Source organism: Thermobia domestica, chromosome 10, assembly GCF_964235325.1.
Source record: "Thermobia domestica chromosome 10, izTheDome1.hap1.1, whole genome shotgun sequence".
NCBI lineage: Eukaryota > Metazoa > Arthropoda > Insecta > Zygentoma > Lepismatidae > Thermobia > Thermobia domestica.
In genome coordinates, this window is record NC_137463.1 from 62,312,319 (window position 1) to 62,328,366 (window position 16,048).

The following is a 16,048-nucleotide window of genomic DNA, read 5'->3' on the forward strand; positions in this document are numbered from 1 at the left end:
GCGTAAGAAAATATACTGTGTACTGCCCTGACATCTATACGTATTATTACAGATATAAAAGTAAACGGATATTATACTAGCGATTCGAACAACGATTACATGAAACAAATCATGACTTTTACAAGTACATTTAGTTGTAGTGAGCCATCTTCAAGGCTTAAGTTTAAAGTTACTCCTCCAGTTTCAAACCTACAAAAAAAAATTAAACATTGTAGGTTAGTTTAGTTTAGTTTAGGATAGGTTAGGTTAGTTTAAGTTAGGTTAGGTTACCCGGTAAGACTTTAGTTAGACTAGAACAGTGACTGGAACCGGTTCTCATAGAAGCGTCAATTATCACTTAAATTCAATAATCCGTGGTTCTCATAAAAATTCAATATATTCTCTTCATTATTCTTATATAATTCTGTAAAAGTTAATGCGGAAATATCACATTCAACGCACCGATTCGCCATTCTATACGACTATCATGCTGCTGAATTATCAAAACCTTCCGCGTCTTGGAAATAGTATCCACTTCTACATATCTTTTCTCGTATTAAGGTTGGTTTAAAGGGACAAGTTTTGCCGATAGATGGCACTAGAGTCTTCGTATCTCTCCCATGTATTTTTTATCTTTTACGAAACTTCACAATTTCTCTTACAAATTTCAACCTACAGACTTCATCTTTTTAGAAAAGGAACATCATAACCTATCGAAGTTAATAATCCGTGCCGATTCTTTATTTAGAATTTTCTTCATTGTTGAAATGGCTTGATTGTTGAAATGAATATCCAAACCTTTAACAATATAACTGTTTCAACAATGTAGAAAATTCTAAATAAAAAATCGGCACGGATTGTTCCCTTTAATAGATTACGAAGTTTCTTTAAAAATTTGAAGTCTCTAGGTTAAAATTTATTTAAAAAATTGTAAATTTTCGTGAAAGGTAAAAAATAAATGGGAGCGATACGAAGACTGTAGTGACATATATCGGCAAAACTTGTCTCTTTACACTAACCTTAAACAACGCAAAACGCGTGTAAATTTATTGCCAAAAGTACACACCTAAACATCACATAAGAACTCCAAATCATCAATTCTTACCTCATTTCTCCTGCACAGAAAAAAGAGCCTTGTTTGCAAGTAACAAAAAAACAATTGTTGGTAAACAAGCAAGTTTATTTAAATAGGGACCAAACAAATGATTGTTTCTGACACCCATATTAGTTTGTTTAAAAGTGCGTGTTTACCAGCAATAGGAAGCTTGTTTACAGAACCTAAAAATCGGTTTGTTTACTGTATGCAAACGAAGGGCTTTGTATCTATTTAACAAACTGCTGTTTGTTTGTAGGTAACAAACGTTTGTGATGGGACACCAAATGTCATTTAAACAAATGTTTGTTTAAAAGTGACTTCTGTGATTTGTTTGTCAGAACAAAATGAATCAAAAATCACTGGAATCGTCGCAGATTCTACTCTAAGTGATAAATTATTTCAATATATTACTGATTTCCATTTTCCGTAAATGATACATTTTCTTAAGAAAATCTATGCATTAATTGTAATTTTTGGTTATATCTTTATTTATATTATTTATAGAAAATAAATAATCAGTAACATATTGAAGAAAATCATCACTTAAAGTAGAATCTGCGTGACATAATAATTAAGAACTATTTGTGCTATTGCCATTGTTTGTTACATAATACAATTTGTTCTATTATAGAAGGGGAATTTACCACCTGACAAGTCATAAACATAGATCAGTCACAAGCATACGTTGCTTCATTGTAGTATATCTATATATCTATATATCTATCTATCTATCCATCTATATATATATATATATACAGGGATTCAGGCTTCAAACCCCTTCGGAAACTTCGTAAATCTTTTAAAATATTTTACCTTGTGTTTTGTCTTCACCAGATAAGCATTGACAGAAAGTTAACCAAATTCAGACCTAAATATTTCTGGATGTGCACTTTCTATGCAATCAAAATACTTTATTATGAAATACAATGGAAGCGAGTTTTGTGGTGCAGGAACACCGTGTGCGTGAGTTTTCTAAGTCCTCCAGTTTTTACTTCCTTCACGCCATCTTTTTTATCCATTTCATCATAGTCGTCTCGTTTGGCCTCAGTGCATAATCGTCGGCCGTTGAAAAAAAAAAAAAAGTCAGTTTAACGTTCTTACCTGTCGAACACCAATATGCGTATCACACCTAGAACTTACCGTTATTTTCAAGCAGCCACAAAGAACAAAATAATTTAAAATGAATTTCATAGCACTTAAAAACCTTAAAATATTGAAGGTCGGAGGAAAATGAGACCCTATTGAAAAAATGTTATAATTTCTGTTAATATTAATATATTTTCATGGCACAAAATGTATTTTACTTTATAAGTTGTAGAAAAATTTAACCACATTCTTATGTTTATTGTTAATAAATAGAAAAAATAAAAAGATAACGCTTCTCGAACTGGGGGCGAGCAAAGATAATAGAAGGTTTGTGCTAAACCAAAAACGCGGTCTTTTTACACATAGAGCAGGTTACTGAGTCAAAGTTTTAAAAAAGTAAATATAACTGAATGTCAACCAGGTTGAGTGCAATGAAAATACATATACCTTACTGAATATTCATTATAGAAATTCAACAATTTTCAATAGGAAATCTGATAGCAAATACTAAATAAAAAAATGTGAAAGTGATACATTTCAAAAACTTTATTTAGAACACTCAAAATAACAGTTACGGACACTTTTTTGAAGTTTTACAAAAAAATTTTTTTAATCTTATTACAGAAGACCACAATGAAAGTAGCCACGTTTCTTCAGAACCCCGTAAATTCTCTTTTATTGTATTTGGTATTATCTACCTATCATTTGTGAAACAGAATTTTGAACTTTTATAAAAAATGCGTTTCACACACACAAAGGCTTCCATCTGGACAAGATATCTTCAACAAAGGATATGGAGATATAAGTTTATTTCCTTGGAATACAATGTTCTATATGGATTTTAAAGATACGATATTAGTTATGTAGGAGTTACCAGAAGCTATAACTACGTTATTATTTATGTAGGAGTTACCAGAAGCTATAGCTGTTTAGCTAAGCATCTATGAATATTTTCTTCAATTTCCTTTTGATTTAAAACGATTACACATAGACGTATAATAAACAGGTTTTTCACTTTAACTCACCTTCTTTAACTGACTCATCAACAAGTTTTAAATATGGAGCGACGTCTTTTTCATTCACCCTCGTTTTCATCAATTCATACAAATTGCCCGACAAATCAGGCCATTTCCTGAAGAGATTATTTGTTCGGTTTGGGAAAAGACTTTCGAAATCATCTTCCACCTAAGAATGAAAAAGAAGCATAGTTAATTTCCTGCATTAACATATGAAATGTTCTTGGAAACGACAAAGAAACTATCTTTAAGGGAATTCAGAAGTTCGAGCGACACTTCGTCACTGAATTTGAGAATATGGTGGTACTTTCTTCGAAATGCGAATGAGAGGACACGGCATTATTATAGTTTTAGTTTTCCTTTCATTAAAATTAAGATTCGCCATATAACGTTGTAACGGAAAGTGATTCCCTATATGTGAGACCCATTTCAAACACTCACGCCTTAAAATATTTCCTGCTACATTTTCAGTACCAACTATTCATATGTCTGCTATAATGGAGACCGTACAAAAAGAATAAGAAACATGTGTGTGAGGAAAGGGCACCATTTGGATGCAATATGTTTTCGAAAAATAAAGCGTTTTCGGCAACAGTAACCGAAAATTTCTCCAAGTGTCTTTCACCAATTAATTTCGGGAGACGTATACAAAAGTCAATTACAAATAAAATTCGAAGTGTAAAATAAAGTAACGAAAACACCAAGTATAAGAATTTCAGTTTGGAATATGGATGAAGCGATACAACTTGCATGTGAGCCTTGTACTTTAATCCGCTTGAAATGCTTTCATAAAAATATCAAACTACAATACCTTCGAAGTTCCATTTTGTGCAAAGAGCAATGGGTTCTTTTAATGTCACTTTTTCGTTAAATTCTGAAAAAATAACATGCAAGATGTTTAGCAATAGGTTATGGGACATTGAGAGTCGAAAACGATGGTGTGACGAAGTGGCGTGTAGATATATTATTTTGTTGTACGGGCATATCCTCTATCTTGTAACATCAAGCGTTTATAACAGTTTCACAAGTAATTAACTTACCAAATTGTACGATGTGGGCAGTTTCAAAATAGGCCATTCCTCAAAAAATGTAAAGACCTTCTCTCCTAATACTGCTCTTTGCCGAATGGCTCTACTATTCCTCCAATGGATTAAAATTTCTTCATTTGGTCCACAATTATACTTCAACCACTGTTTGCTTTCTTCTGCAGCCCGGTAATCACCTAATGGTTGATTTTCCTCTGTCACGTAAGCTTCAGTATCTGAATCGAAAGAAAACGCAATCACATCATAAATTTTATACACCCATCGTATTTTTAAAACGTTTTCCAATTATCAATAGTGATAATTATCAAATTCTTCTGATTGATAGTAAATCTTACGAAAAACTAAATCTTAAAACTTCATAAGAGCAATCTTGGTATACGTCTGTCATACAGTAATTACCGAAACTTTCAATGTGATCTCCTATCTTCTTCAGCAGCCAATTCCAACATCAACAGCAATTGTTTTAGATCACATTACATGTAAAGAATTTGCTGTTAATGTATAAGAAAGAGGCGCTGAGCATGATGGGATTTCACCTTGAAAATTTAGACAATTATTATACGACAGACATATAACAAGACGAATCAATGTGAAAATTTTTAATCATGAGTCACTTAAGTTTTTTTAAGTTAATACAACAACATTATATCTACCTACACATATAACTATTGTAAAATATGTCTTCATATAATAACTCCTTCAAAAAAGGGAACAATGGTTATACAAAATCTGATTTAGAGTATGTTTTTCAACTTATTCTTACCTTTCTTAGTTTCTGTTTGATTCAAATTACGTGATGAACTGTAATGTTTTACAATCCCTGTCTCTCTCAAAATTTTCCTTCTGTTTCTATATTTGACAACGAGCTTTCCTTTTGCAATACGCTGGTTACGTCCCTCAGTTTTCGGAGCCACAAAATATATTTCCTACGGAAAATACGATTATTATGGTAACTTATTAAAATTTGCGTTTTCTGGCTTTTAACAACTTTGAAGAATTTTCTGAACTCCCGAAATCACTATATTTCTGACAACTAAGCACTCTTTACGTGTCACTATAGGTACTATTACATCAGTTTACATTCAAAATTATTTTTTATTAATGATTTGTAAGTTATACAAATAAGAACAGCGTTGTATTGTACCTCTAAATATGTGTGTGATTTACTAGTATGGTCTTCGTTTCCTCTGTCACCTTCTTCAAAGACGGTTAAAAATTGCTGGCTGGCTAGGAATTTTGGGACGTCAGCGAACAAAGTGAAAAAGAACATTGAACCATACAAGTAAATTGCAAAAACGTAACACACAAGATAAGACTATTTCTATTCAAGTTATGTATTCCATAGCACGTATCAATAGATAACAATACACTTTCTATCGTAACAATGTTAAAACAGTTCAATAATTCGAATGGTATTGTACAAAATGGTTTATTCAAGGCTTCTGAATACACGCATCTGCCTCAATTTCAAAATTTATTCACAAATTTCCTGATTTTCATACTATATTCTATAGAAACTTTCAATACCTTAAAATTATTATTCTTACCAGACCAAACTCTGTAAGAAAACTTTACCCATTATGTGGCCTTTTCTCGTGGTTAAATAATTAATGTATATACCTTCGATGAAATCTTGGGTTCGTTTATCGGTGGGAGCTCATGTGATGCAGACCACACGTTGAGCTATAGGTACATGTCTCAGAAATGCTCGCCAGAGAAAGGGACATTACACTCTACTCACCAACCAACCAATTTACTCATTTTCTGTTTGAAAATGTGTAGTGTTAAAAAGGACTTATAAAAATAGTGAAACATGACCAATAATGAAAACCTTGTTTGAATTCAATCGTAGAATGATAAGAACTTACCTTGTTTTCTGTTGGAAAAATTTCCTGTAAGGTGTTTGCTATGGTTTCGAAAGCAGTATTTGATATCCTAATATGAATACAGAGAAACATATATATATATATTAAATATATACAATTTCAGTACTCATATATAATTACTGGTTATGCAAAAATATTACTATCACTATAAATACTTGTATTACAAACAAAATTGCAGAGAAAGTGAACTTCTGTATACTGTAACCAAAAGCTACGTTATAGAAAGTGAGTTCATATTAGGTCCGTGTTCCTCACCTCTTTCTACTCGTGGGACAGTCTAAATTATGCATGACTACATGGCATACCAAAACGTTATTCCCTTCAAAATATATTAACACTACACATTTATCAATACAAATTCATACTGTAATCAACGTATTATTATTATTATTATTATTATTATTATTATTATTATTATTATTATTATTATTATTATTATTATTAAAGAAATCGAACATTGCATATATTAATAAATTATAAAAATGAATGAAAATCTAATGAGACAGAAGAGGGCAATTGATTTGAGCTCTACATTCCTGACCGACGGATTTCAGCTTTTTCTCTTTGACGTTTTAATTTCAAAAGTCTCAAAGCCCACTTCACAGAAATATGTAGTTGAAAGTACTTTTTGCGAGTGATTGTCGGCTGAAAGGACAGTTCATAAATTTCACTATTAGCTGAACCCAGGATTACTGTCTTTGTAAGCAACATTAATTACATTTCAGCTATTGCGTGGAGTTTCTTGACCTTTGCGATAAGCTCGGATACTTTACCTCCCTGTATTTTTTTTCTCAGAAGCACGTATTTTAGCAGTCATTAACGTCTCCGTTTTTTGATCCAAGAACCACTGCAGTTGATTTGGAAATTCTTAGTATATTTCCAGTATAATACGCTGAATTCAAAATTCAAAACAAAGTTGAGCGCCACATACGACTGCATACTTTGAAATTTAGCAGTCTGTAAACAAGGGCGCCGATTTCTCTGTAAATTTGGGGGCCCATTCAGATGCAGAAGGTATATATGAGGATTTTAAGACAAATTATGCATTCAAATTATGTCAAATATTCTATGTTCATAAGAACAGTGCTGGGGCTCACACGAGCTTTGGGAGGGCCCGGCCCTCCTAGAATCGGCGCCCTTGCCTGTAAAATATGTTGAAAAAGCTGTCTTCTTCACTAGTATAATGGAAAGAGTGCACAGAAACTAGTAGATTAAAATCGAAAGAAAGAAAGAGAAAAAAAAAAAGGATAGGGTAAGTGTTTTCTGGACGTTATTTCATCCGGAACGCCTGTCGTAATCCACAATTACCTGTTTTCTCTTACACTTTTTCGACCGAGTGACCCCAGCGGGAATCGAAGTCGGGACCGCTCGCACAAAAGGCGAGAGCGTTAGCGACCACGCCAAGCGTTGCCACTGTAGACTGAAGGAGATGGTGATGATGAGAATGAATGAAATGGGGGAATAAGAAAGTTGGCGGAAACGGGAGAACCTCGAAAAATCCTTGTGCACGGCGTTTCTCCAACACAAAACTCACTAGCGCAAGCTGAGATCAAACCAAGTGAGAACTCTGCACTGAGCCATTGCGGCCCCATAAAATACTACTGAAAATCAATTAGTGTACAAGTATATGAAGTACAGTAACTGGAACTATCAATAATAAATAATCGACAAAAAATTTCTAACAATGCGTAAACACTTGCGTCACACCTTTCACCTTGCAGGAGCACACTGTTCGTGAACCATTGTAACAGGTAAATCCTTCCCTTACACTCGATAAAGAACTCATGCCATATATCACAAAGTTCACTTAAGATTACATGAATCTTAAGCATTTTCTTCAGACTGTCCTTACACAAGTTATATCTTTTGTCCATCAAGATGCATTAGACACCTGAAAACATCTTTCAATATTTACTAACACCATATTTGAGGCGCGTCATCAGTTTGAAATTCATATTAACATCAATCATGCGTTCCAAGTGTTTGGTTGGTGAACATAAATTAATCCTGTTTGGAGGCAAGCGTTAAATTCTACACCTCAAACTGCATTCCACAACAACCGCAAGCAATATGACTTGAATTTTCATACAAAAGTGACAAAACTAAAGCAGCCAATACAATGATAAATGGACAATGATCACAATTAATGATATTTATATACGATTTCCTGTAAAAAGGGTAAAATATGGCATATAGTATCACTTACTTGAATGTTGAAATAACTAAAAGATATACTTACAATCCACACCATAACTCCATATAATGATCTACTATAATGGATACAATATGTCTCCTTGCTTTTCCATCCAACTTATTTTTATCTTGGTAAGATTTTAAAATAGATCTTCCCAGAAGAGACTGGGCTAATATATCTCTTACAACCTATAATACAATTATACAGTTTTATGATTAGTCTTCTCTCAAATCTCTTAAAAGTAAATAGTACATTTCTATTTTTCTCAAAACGATGTACTAGTTTCTACAAACAAAGAGCTTAGGACCATATGCCTGATTTTTTTTTTTTTTTTTTTTTAATTGCGATTTAACTATTGTTAGGATTCTTGTATAACTCGTTACCAGTTTCTGTTCACAAGTTTGCAAAAATCGAGATTAGACGGTAGTAAACATCATAGTGTTCTTACCTTGACTAATGTTTTTGTACTTTTTTTTTTTTTTTCCGGAACAACACATACATTACGCCAAGCCATTCAAAGATAGTTTAATGAAAGCTTTTTATATGTTCCTCATTGTTTCAATGTGATGAAATATCTATAATTGTGAATGGAACATAAAGAACACGTATTAGTTTCTGTCACTTAGTAACCTGACATTATTCGTATTACTACCATAATTCTTCAAATATATCTAATATTTCGAGCGCAAGTTTCGAATGTTTATCCTCAGGGAGGTTTTAAAGATCACGTTGTAGCTGGCTCATGATGTACTTCGGCATAACAAAATACTTATGAGAACCTGTTAATAAATAATTACTTTGCTACTGCTGTAGTAAATCATAGCATGTAACCATCCAGCTACGTGAGGTGATGTAATTTTTAAAATTTTCCTGAGGATAAGCACTCGAGAATTGTATTCGAAGTATTGATGAATTGTAGCATCTGAGTCAATCGACATAAAGTGATACAACACTGGTTGCTCGACCATTAAAAAAAAAAAAAAAAAAAAAATCTTTTTGTGCAGTTGCCTTAACATTTTCGTAGTTCAAAATGAACATTATTTACATTCTAGTACTTTTGGTTTCCATATGGCAGCCATTTTTCTTTTAAAATGCACGCTGATTTTTGCATTGGTAAGGGTTTTTCGTTAACTTATATTACTCAGAATTTATCAAACCTAGGTTCGTGAACAGAAACCATTTTATTCAGAAATGAACGAAATGATGAATGTAGAAGGTGAGAGGAAACTGAGAACACCGAGAAAACGCCCAATCTGCACGAGCTGGGATCGAACCACGGCAACGCGCTACAACGTAATCCCCGTGGCCCCCTGTTTTACGAGTTAACGTGGACTAGATACACGAAAAGACACATACATACAAATGCCTATGGAGTCTAATGATAGAAGCTACGCTACACTCTTTTCAACTACATGCTTTTCAGTTATAAACATAGCAATTCTCACCTGAACGTTAATTACTTTCTGGAAAGGATTGGTATCAACCTCTCTGGTTTCTTCTGACACTTGTTTTTCTTTGTTTTCAGGAGAACTAAGCGAACTCGTTTCACTTATCGCAAAAGACGTGATTGTACTGCTGCTTTCCTCAAAATTTTGTAAGCTACTGATATTCTCAAATATTTCCTGTGAAGAAAGTTCAATACAAAACGAAATTTTAGATTCTTTAATATTTGGAAAATAATACAAAATACCAGGTGGTATAAGTTATAGTTATTTGTTTACAATTACTTGAATAATACAGGGTATTTAAATCAACCAATGTATATGCAACCATTTCATAGTCGTGTCTTGACTTGGTGCTACTACGAAATCGGCACTAATCATTTCTAAACAAAACATTTTATATACTACAGTACCTGGTCATTCTCAAGTCCTACACCTATTTCCACAGGTGAAACAGTCAGAGATCTCTTATAGTTTTCATATTTGTTGAGAAATTTCGCTCTTTGTCCAATCTTCGGAAACAAATTTTCTATCATCGTATATGTAAGCAAGGGAAATGCCTCATCATCAATTTCTTGTTCTGTAAAATGATAATTGCTTCAGTAAATTTCTCAGTAATCAATTAAACTAAACAAAGCAACTCCTTTGCATGAAACGTTCTGGAATGCACTTGGAAGATTGATTTGTTTTGGTTATTGAAGTTAAGCACCCCTTTTCAGCAGCAAGGCTATATGAGGTATGGGCCTACACTTTAAAGTCAAATCCGAGCCACCGCATGCCCTGAAATCGAACCCGGGATCCCATGCTCCAAAGGCGCGCGTCTAGCCACTCGACAAGCGGGGAGAGTACTGCAGCTGAAAAAAAAGTCCCACCGGGAATTGAAGCCTGGACTCCTTGATTGCAAGGTGAAAACTAGATGCAATTAACACAGGTCGTGTGAAATATGAGCAAAACATCACCATAAATATCAGCGAACTGGAGATTTTTTTTTTTTTTTGCTTCAACCTTTTTTTGAACCTATTTAGTTTAAACCAGACAATCCTGCTGGGAAGGCACCCTATATTTAAAGAAAACGCAACGTTGGCAGTACAGCATGCTGTTCCCTTGGGCTCTCATCCTATCAACAATGCAGCGTTATAATTTCATGTATTTTCTAAGTTTCCTCAAACAGCAATCTGCAAGTTGATTGTGCCACTTATGCGTGTTCTTACTTTCTGTCCGAACAGCCTACTGGACTGGAAATGATGGTTTGTCATTTAACATAGAGGGCTCCTTACCAACGTAGCTCAAAGGGTTTGTGCGCTTGCAAAGATTCTACCACTTGATACTGCTTTTCATAGTTTATTTTATAAGAAATAAACTGCTGAAAACTTGAGTTGACTTGTTGAAACCAGCATGGTTTTAACTTTTTTCTACAAGAAAGAAAATGGTTTAACCCCTTCTCCACAAAATAATATGAATGGTTCAAAGAACGACTGAATTCAAACGAATAATATCGTTAATCACTTCTCTTATTGAAATGCAAGTTAAATTACATCGCTGTATTTGACTCGGTAATCTAACTTGGACTTAATTAGATGTTCCGTATTCTGTAGCGTTTTGACGTTCCCATTTATTTTAAAAATGTGCATAACTCTGTACACTGTCTCTGGTTTGGTTCTGTATTTTTATCTTTCTGAAATAACTCTTAAAATATTCACAAGTATGCAAGATCAATACAACGTATTTTTAAAAAATGTCCTATGTGGAAGAGATTGTGGCTGGTAGCCTTTGTAACCAAAAAAATCTGGGTTCAAAAATGAAATCTTTGAGTTTTATGTCCTAGGGGTATTCCTGGTAGACTAAAGGATGATGAAGAGAATGAATGAAATGGTGGAATGAAGAAAGTGGGAGCAAACGGGAGAATACCAAGAAAACCTACGCACCAGACGTGAAGTTCCAGCACTGAGCCCACTGTCACCCCAATCCTGGATTCGAGTCAAGGTGAAGGATGATTTGTTTGTGCAAAGAATAGTGGCTCATATCCCACTTTAAACTGCTGGTCTCGTCCTTCATTACCTCGCTGTTGCATGAGGGCGTTAAGGTTAAACGAAGGTATATCTATCAATGTGTAACATAAATGAATAAAACAAAAAACTCTATTTGAACAAAATAATAATGGCTGAAACAAAAAACTTTAAAAATTCTCTGGTCAACCTTAAAAAACAATCGATTATAATTAGATTTATTATTGCCCCTAGGTACAACAGTTTCTGTTAGGCTACTTTGTACGTACACATGATGTCGGCTTTTTTTTTTTTAATATATTACCAAAATGATTTGCTCGGTAAAAAAATTGCAGTTGTATTCTCTCAGTAGCTGCAATATCACTGTAACTTTTACAATACGAAGCTGAAATACCGGTACTTAGGAACAAAATTTTCCATCAGCATAGTACAAACAGACAAAGTACAGTAAAGCAAAATATACAACGTGTTTCTGGGTATGTAACTTCCTATACCAACAGCATAACAACATAGACAAGTCTCAGCTTAATTGACTGCCCTAATCGTACAGTTTAAGAATAGGCCAGCACAAATATTATAAATTCCAAGGTGCCTTTCTTTATATATACTTTGAGGGAACTTTATTCTAATGTCGTATCAGGGTTCATTCGTGAGTTGGCATTACTCGAGCAGACGGTTCTACCAAATTTTTACACTTACTTTGCATTTTAAGATTTCTTTTTGCAGAACATGCACTTAATGAGGATTTAGTACATAAACCACGAACCAACTTGTGCTAGGTGGCCATTAAAAAGTACGTATTAAAAAGCACTAACCGAGTCAGGGCAGGAGGTTAGCAGGCGGCCCAAGTGGAGCAAGCGAGTGCGTCCGTAGGGAGCAGGCGCGTCAGCGACTGGGGCATACTCATAAACGAGTATAGTGGAAAAATTCACAAAATATCCTCAACAATTTTTATGTTCAAAAACACTTAAATAATCACAATAATTCTTACCTTTAAAATGGCTTCACTGCTTTCTGGGGTACAAATAGCCCGTTGCGAGATGAATTTAGTTGAGAGTTGATTTTGAGTTTAACGTCCCGTTCAGCAGCGAGGCTATATGAGACGTGGACCTACTGATTAATGTGGAATCCAAACCACATGAGCTCCCGCCGGGAATCGAACCCGGGTCTCCCACGCCAAAGGCATGTACGCTAACCGCTTAGCCACGAAGGAGCTCAACTGCGAGAAGAAATTCGTCTGTTCTGAATTTTTACTTCTTCTCCACACTTCGCACAGTAGATTTTATGCTTCAACATACCATGGCGCTCTTTACCGCACAATCCTTTGTAATAAAATCGTATATTTGCATTACATCCATCACAAACGTCCATTGCTAACACGAACAGAACATTCCAGCCGTTTATTTCCACGTTCTTCGCATTCATGCATTCTTCCGCTAAATCCGCAATAATTTTTACTACAAAAACACTTAAGTAATCGTAATAATTCTTATCTACGAGATGGCTTACTCTTTACAGCGTCATGGTATGTTGAAACGTAAAATCAACTGTGCGAAGTGTGGAAAAGTAAAAATTCAGAACAGACTAACTTCTTCCTCGCAGCAGGCCATCAGTATCCTGGAAAGAGGAAGCCATCTCGTAGATAAGAATTATTACGATTACTTAAGTGTTTTTGTATTAAAAATTATTGCGGATATTTTACGTATTCTTCCACTATCCTCGTTTATGCGTATGCCCCATGTCGCTGACGCGCCTGCTCCCTCCTGACACACCTCTTGCTCTACTCGGGCTCCCCTGCTGCGCTCCGGTTCTGACTCGGTTAGATATCATTCGTGCTTTTTAGTGTCCACCTAGCAGAAATTGGTTCGTGTTTCATGCACTAGCTCCTCATTTAGTGCATGTTCTGCAAAAACAAACCGGAAAATGTAATAAATGTGTGAAAATGCGGTAAAATCGTTTGCTCGAGTAATGCCACAGAAATTATATTCATGATCATGAACTCTTCGTGGGTATATAATTAACTGCGTGTCTTCAGCGAGGGAGACGTGTTTCGATTCCTAGTAGGGATTCCTGTGGTTCGGAACCCTCGTAAAGCTGCATGCCAACATCTCAAGTAGCATCACTGCTGAAAGTAACTATTTTACCCCAAGATTTTTTGATAACTTGGTTTACAACCAGGAACTTGTTTACACATGAAACTTGTAGAGGTAAAGTTCCGTGTAGTTGCATGGTCCTTTCCAGAATGCCTTTTTAATGGACTAGTGACCACTTTTATTTAGCAGAAAAGAACCTTCACTAACCTATGCAAACTTAACCTAGTAATGAGATACAAAGAACATGTACACAATGTATGCATGACTGTCATATACATCGCACATTAGAGGCACCGTGTTTACCTACACACTAAATACTTTAACATCTCGTATTTATTCGTTTAAGGAATCCTACATTTCATGGTTTCAAATAGAGTCTGTCAATTGATCCTATCCTGTGGTGTTCTTAACTGAGGGTTTTGAAAGAAATTGCATCATATCATGTAGCTATAAAAAGCGGCAATCGTAGTAGACCTACTTTGCTGTTCCACATATAAGGACATATGAATTATATACCGTTCAGACGCAATAAAGTAATTGTACACGAGCTACCACATATAACACTTACGCCAAACACTTTAATTAATTGTTTTCATAAAGCATTGAGTTACAGCATTTAATTTGTTTAAATACTTAATATTAAAAACATATTCCTCCTACCTGCAAATTTGGGTATAGCTTCTGCGAATCCCCAGGATAGTAGTTTTCTTGCTACCAAATTGTTTGCTTCACTATTTGCTTCATTTTCTTGATTACATATTACGAGCTGATGAGTTTCTACTCCAGTCAAAGCCGCCATTTTTGTTTGTTTACAGAAACCAAATGAATGATTTATTAATGGTTAACAACTGGAATAACCAAATAGTTCAATGAATTCTGTACTTTGTTTAAACTGAACAAAGTCGCGTTTAAACAAACCAGATTTTTTGCGTGTTACAAAGCAGATTTGTTAATCGCAGACAAAGTTTGTTCTTCTGAAATAAAAAATAAGTTAAACAAATAAATTTTGTTACATGCAAACACGCACCTTGAGGCTGTTTTTTCAGTGTGTAAACTTTCCTAATTTTTATTTTAAAAAAGCGGAGGGGCAACTTCATCCATCTTCAAATTTGAACTGTAACTAGTTCAGAATTTTGTACTATTTTTTGTACAAATTAGATTCAACCACCAAGAAAAAAATTCTTGCACCATTCAAATAAACGAGGGAAGGTCATTTCAAAATTTGGCTACCTCGATCACCTGTGCGACATCTTCATATTCGAATTTTAACTAGCTCAGAATTTTGTTTTACTTTAATTTTGTAACAAGAAAAAATGTACCGTTCAAATAAACCTAGGAAGAGTATTTCAAAAGTTGAGGTCATTTAGTTGTTGTGTGACATCTTCAAATTTAAATTTTAACTAGATCAGAAATTTGTACTATTTTTGTACTTCTTTTTACCACCAAAAAATTATTGTACCATTGAAATAAAGAACCAGGGCCGTTTTAAAACTTGCGGGTTCATTTAGTACTGGTGCGACATCTTCAAATTCGGAAATAAACTAGATCAGAATTTTGTGCCGTTTTTACCTGTTTGTACAACAATCAAAAATGTACATTTCAAGGGGAGAGTCATTTTGAAATCTGAGAGGTTCATTTAGTTGTGATTCATATGTCGGCCCTTTGCTCTCTCCTAGATTCGGTCTTTCGCTCGCTTTACACAAAAATCTGATTTTTTAAATACAAAAAGTCCTACCGTATGGCATACGTTCTTGCTATATACATTGAATCATGCGAGCTCATAATACTTCATGTAAAACAACAACAATTTTTTACCCATTGCATAACTTCTTTTTTAACTAAAGTAAATGTACTATACGAATATAATTAAGGTTACCAGATATCCTGATTTAGTCGGATCAGTCGCTCTCTTTGTTTGCTGTCCTACCTTTCTTTCAAACGAAGTTGGGACGCGAAGATGTCCCCATCTTTCTTAAATACTCAGTCTCATTTTTTATCTTATATATTTTTTGTTACTTCGATCTTACAAAACTTACAAAAGTTCAAAACTAAAATGGATCTGCACAAATTCCCCACTACGTTGTGAGTAACGATACAAAAACGTGGAAAATGTGAAAAGTTGTTGCAAAGAGGTAATTTTCAATCTAAAATTATGAATATTTTTCAATCGTACCAGCCATTTGTACTCCAGACTGGTAAGAAGC

At 34.4% G+C, this 16,048-nt stretch overlaps 1 protein-coding gene across 1 annotated transcript; it reads right to left on the reverse strand.

The window, feature by feature from the left end:
* Positions 1-2,770: 2,770 nt before the first annotated feature.
* Positions 2,771-14,745, reverse strand: LOC145662483 (uncharacterized). The gene is made up of 8 exons (XM_081728092.1): positions 14,505-14,745; positions 10,159-10,325; positions 9,749-9,925; positions 8,349-8,491; positions 6,092-6,158; positions 4,987-5,149; positions 4,218-4,438; positions 2,771-3,346 (listed from the first exon to the last, which is right to left on the reverse strand). Exons 1-8 carry the CDS (start codon positions 14,641-14,643, stop codon positions 3,173-3,175), a joined length of 1,251 nt encoding a protein of 416 aa, XP_081584218.1. The 5' UTR covers positions 14,644-14,745; the 3' UTR covers positions 2,771-3,172.
* Positions 14,746-16,048: the final 1,303 nt, after the last annotated feature.

Bases quoted from the DNA above. Each gene is read 5' to 3' on its own strand.
- LOC145662483 (XM_081728092.1), bottom strand. From the start codon at position 14,643: ATGGCGGCTTTGACTGGAGTAGAAACTCATCAGCTCGTAATATGTAAT. The intron at 5,150-6,091 runs GTAAGTTCTTAT...TATTTTCCGTAG, and splicing joins TTTTTCCAACAGAAAACAAG to GAAATATATTTTGTGGCTCC. The intron at 4,439-4,986 runs GTAAGAATAAGT...CTTTCGATTCAG, and splicing joins TCAAACAGAAACTAAGAAAG to ATACTGAAGCTTACGTGACA.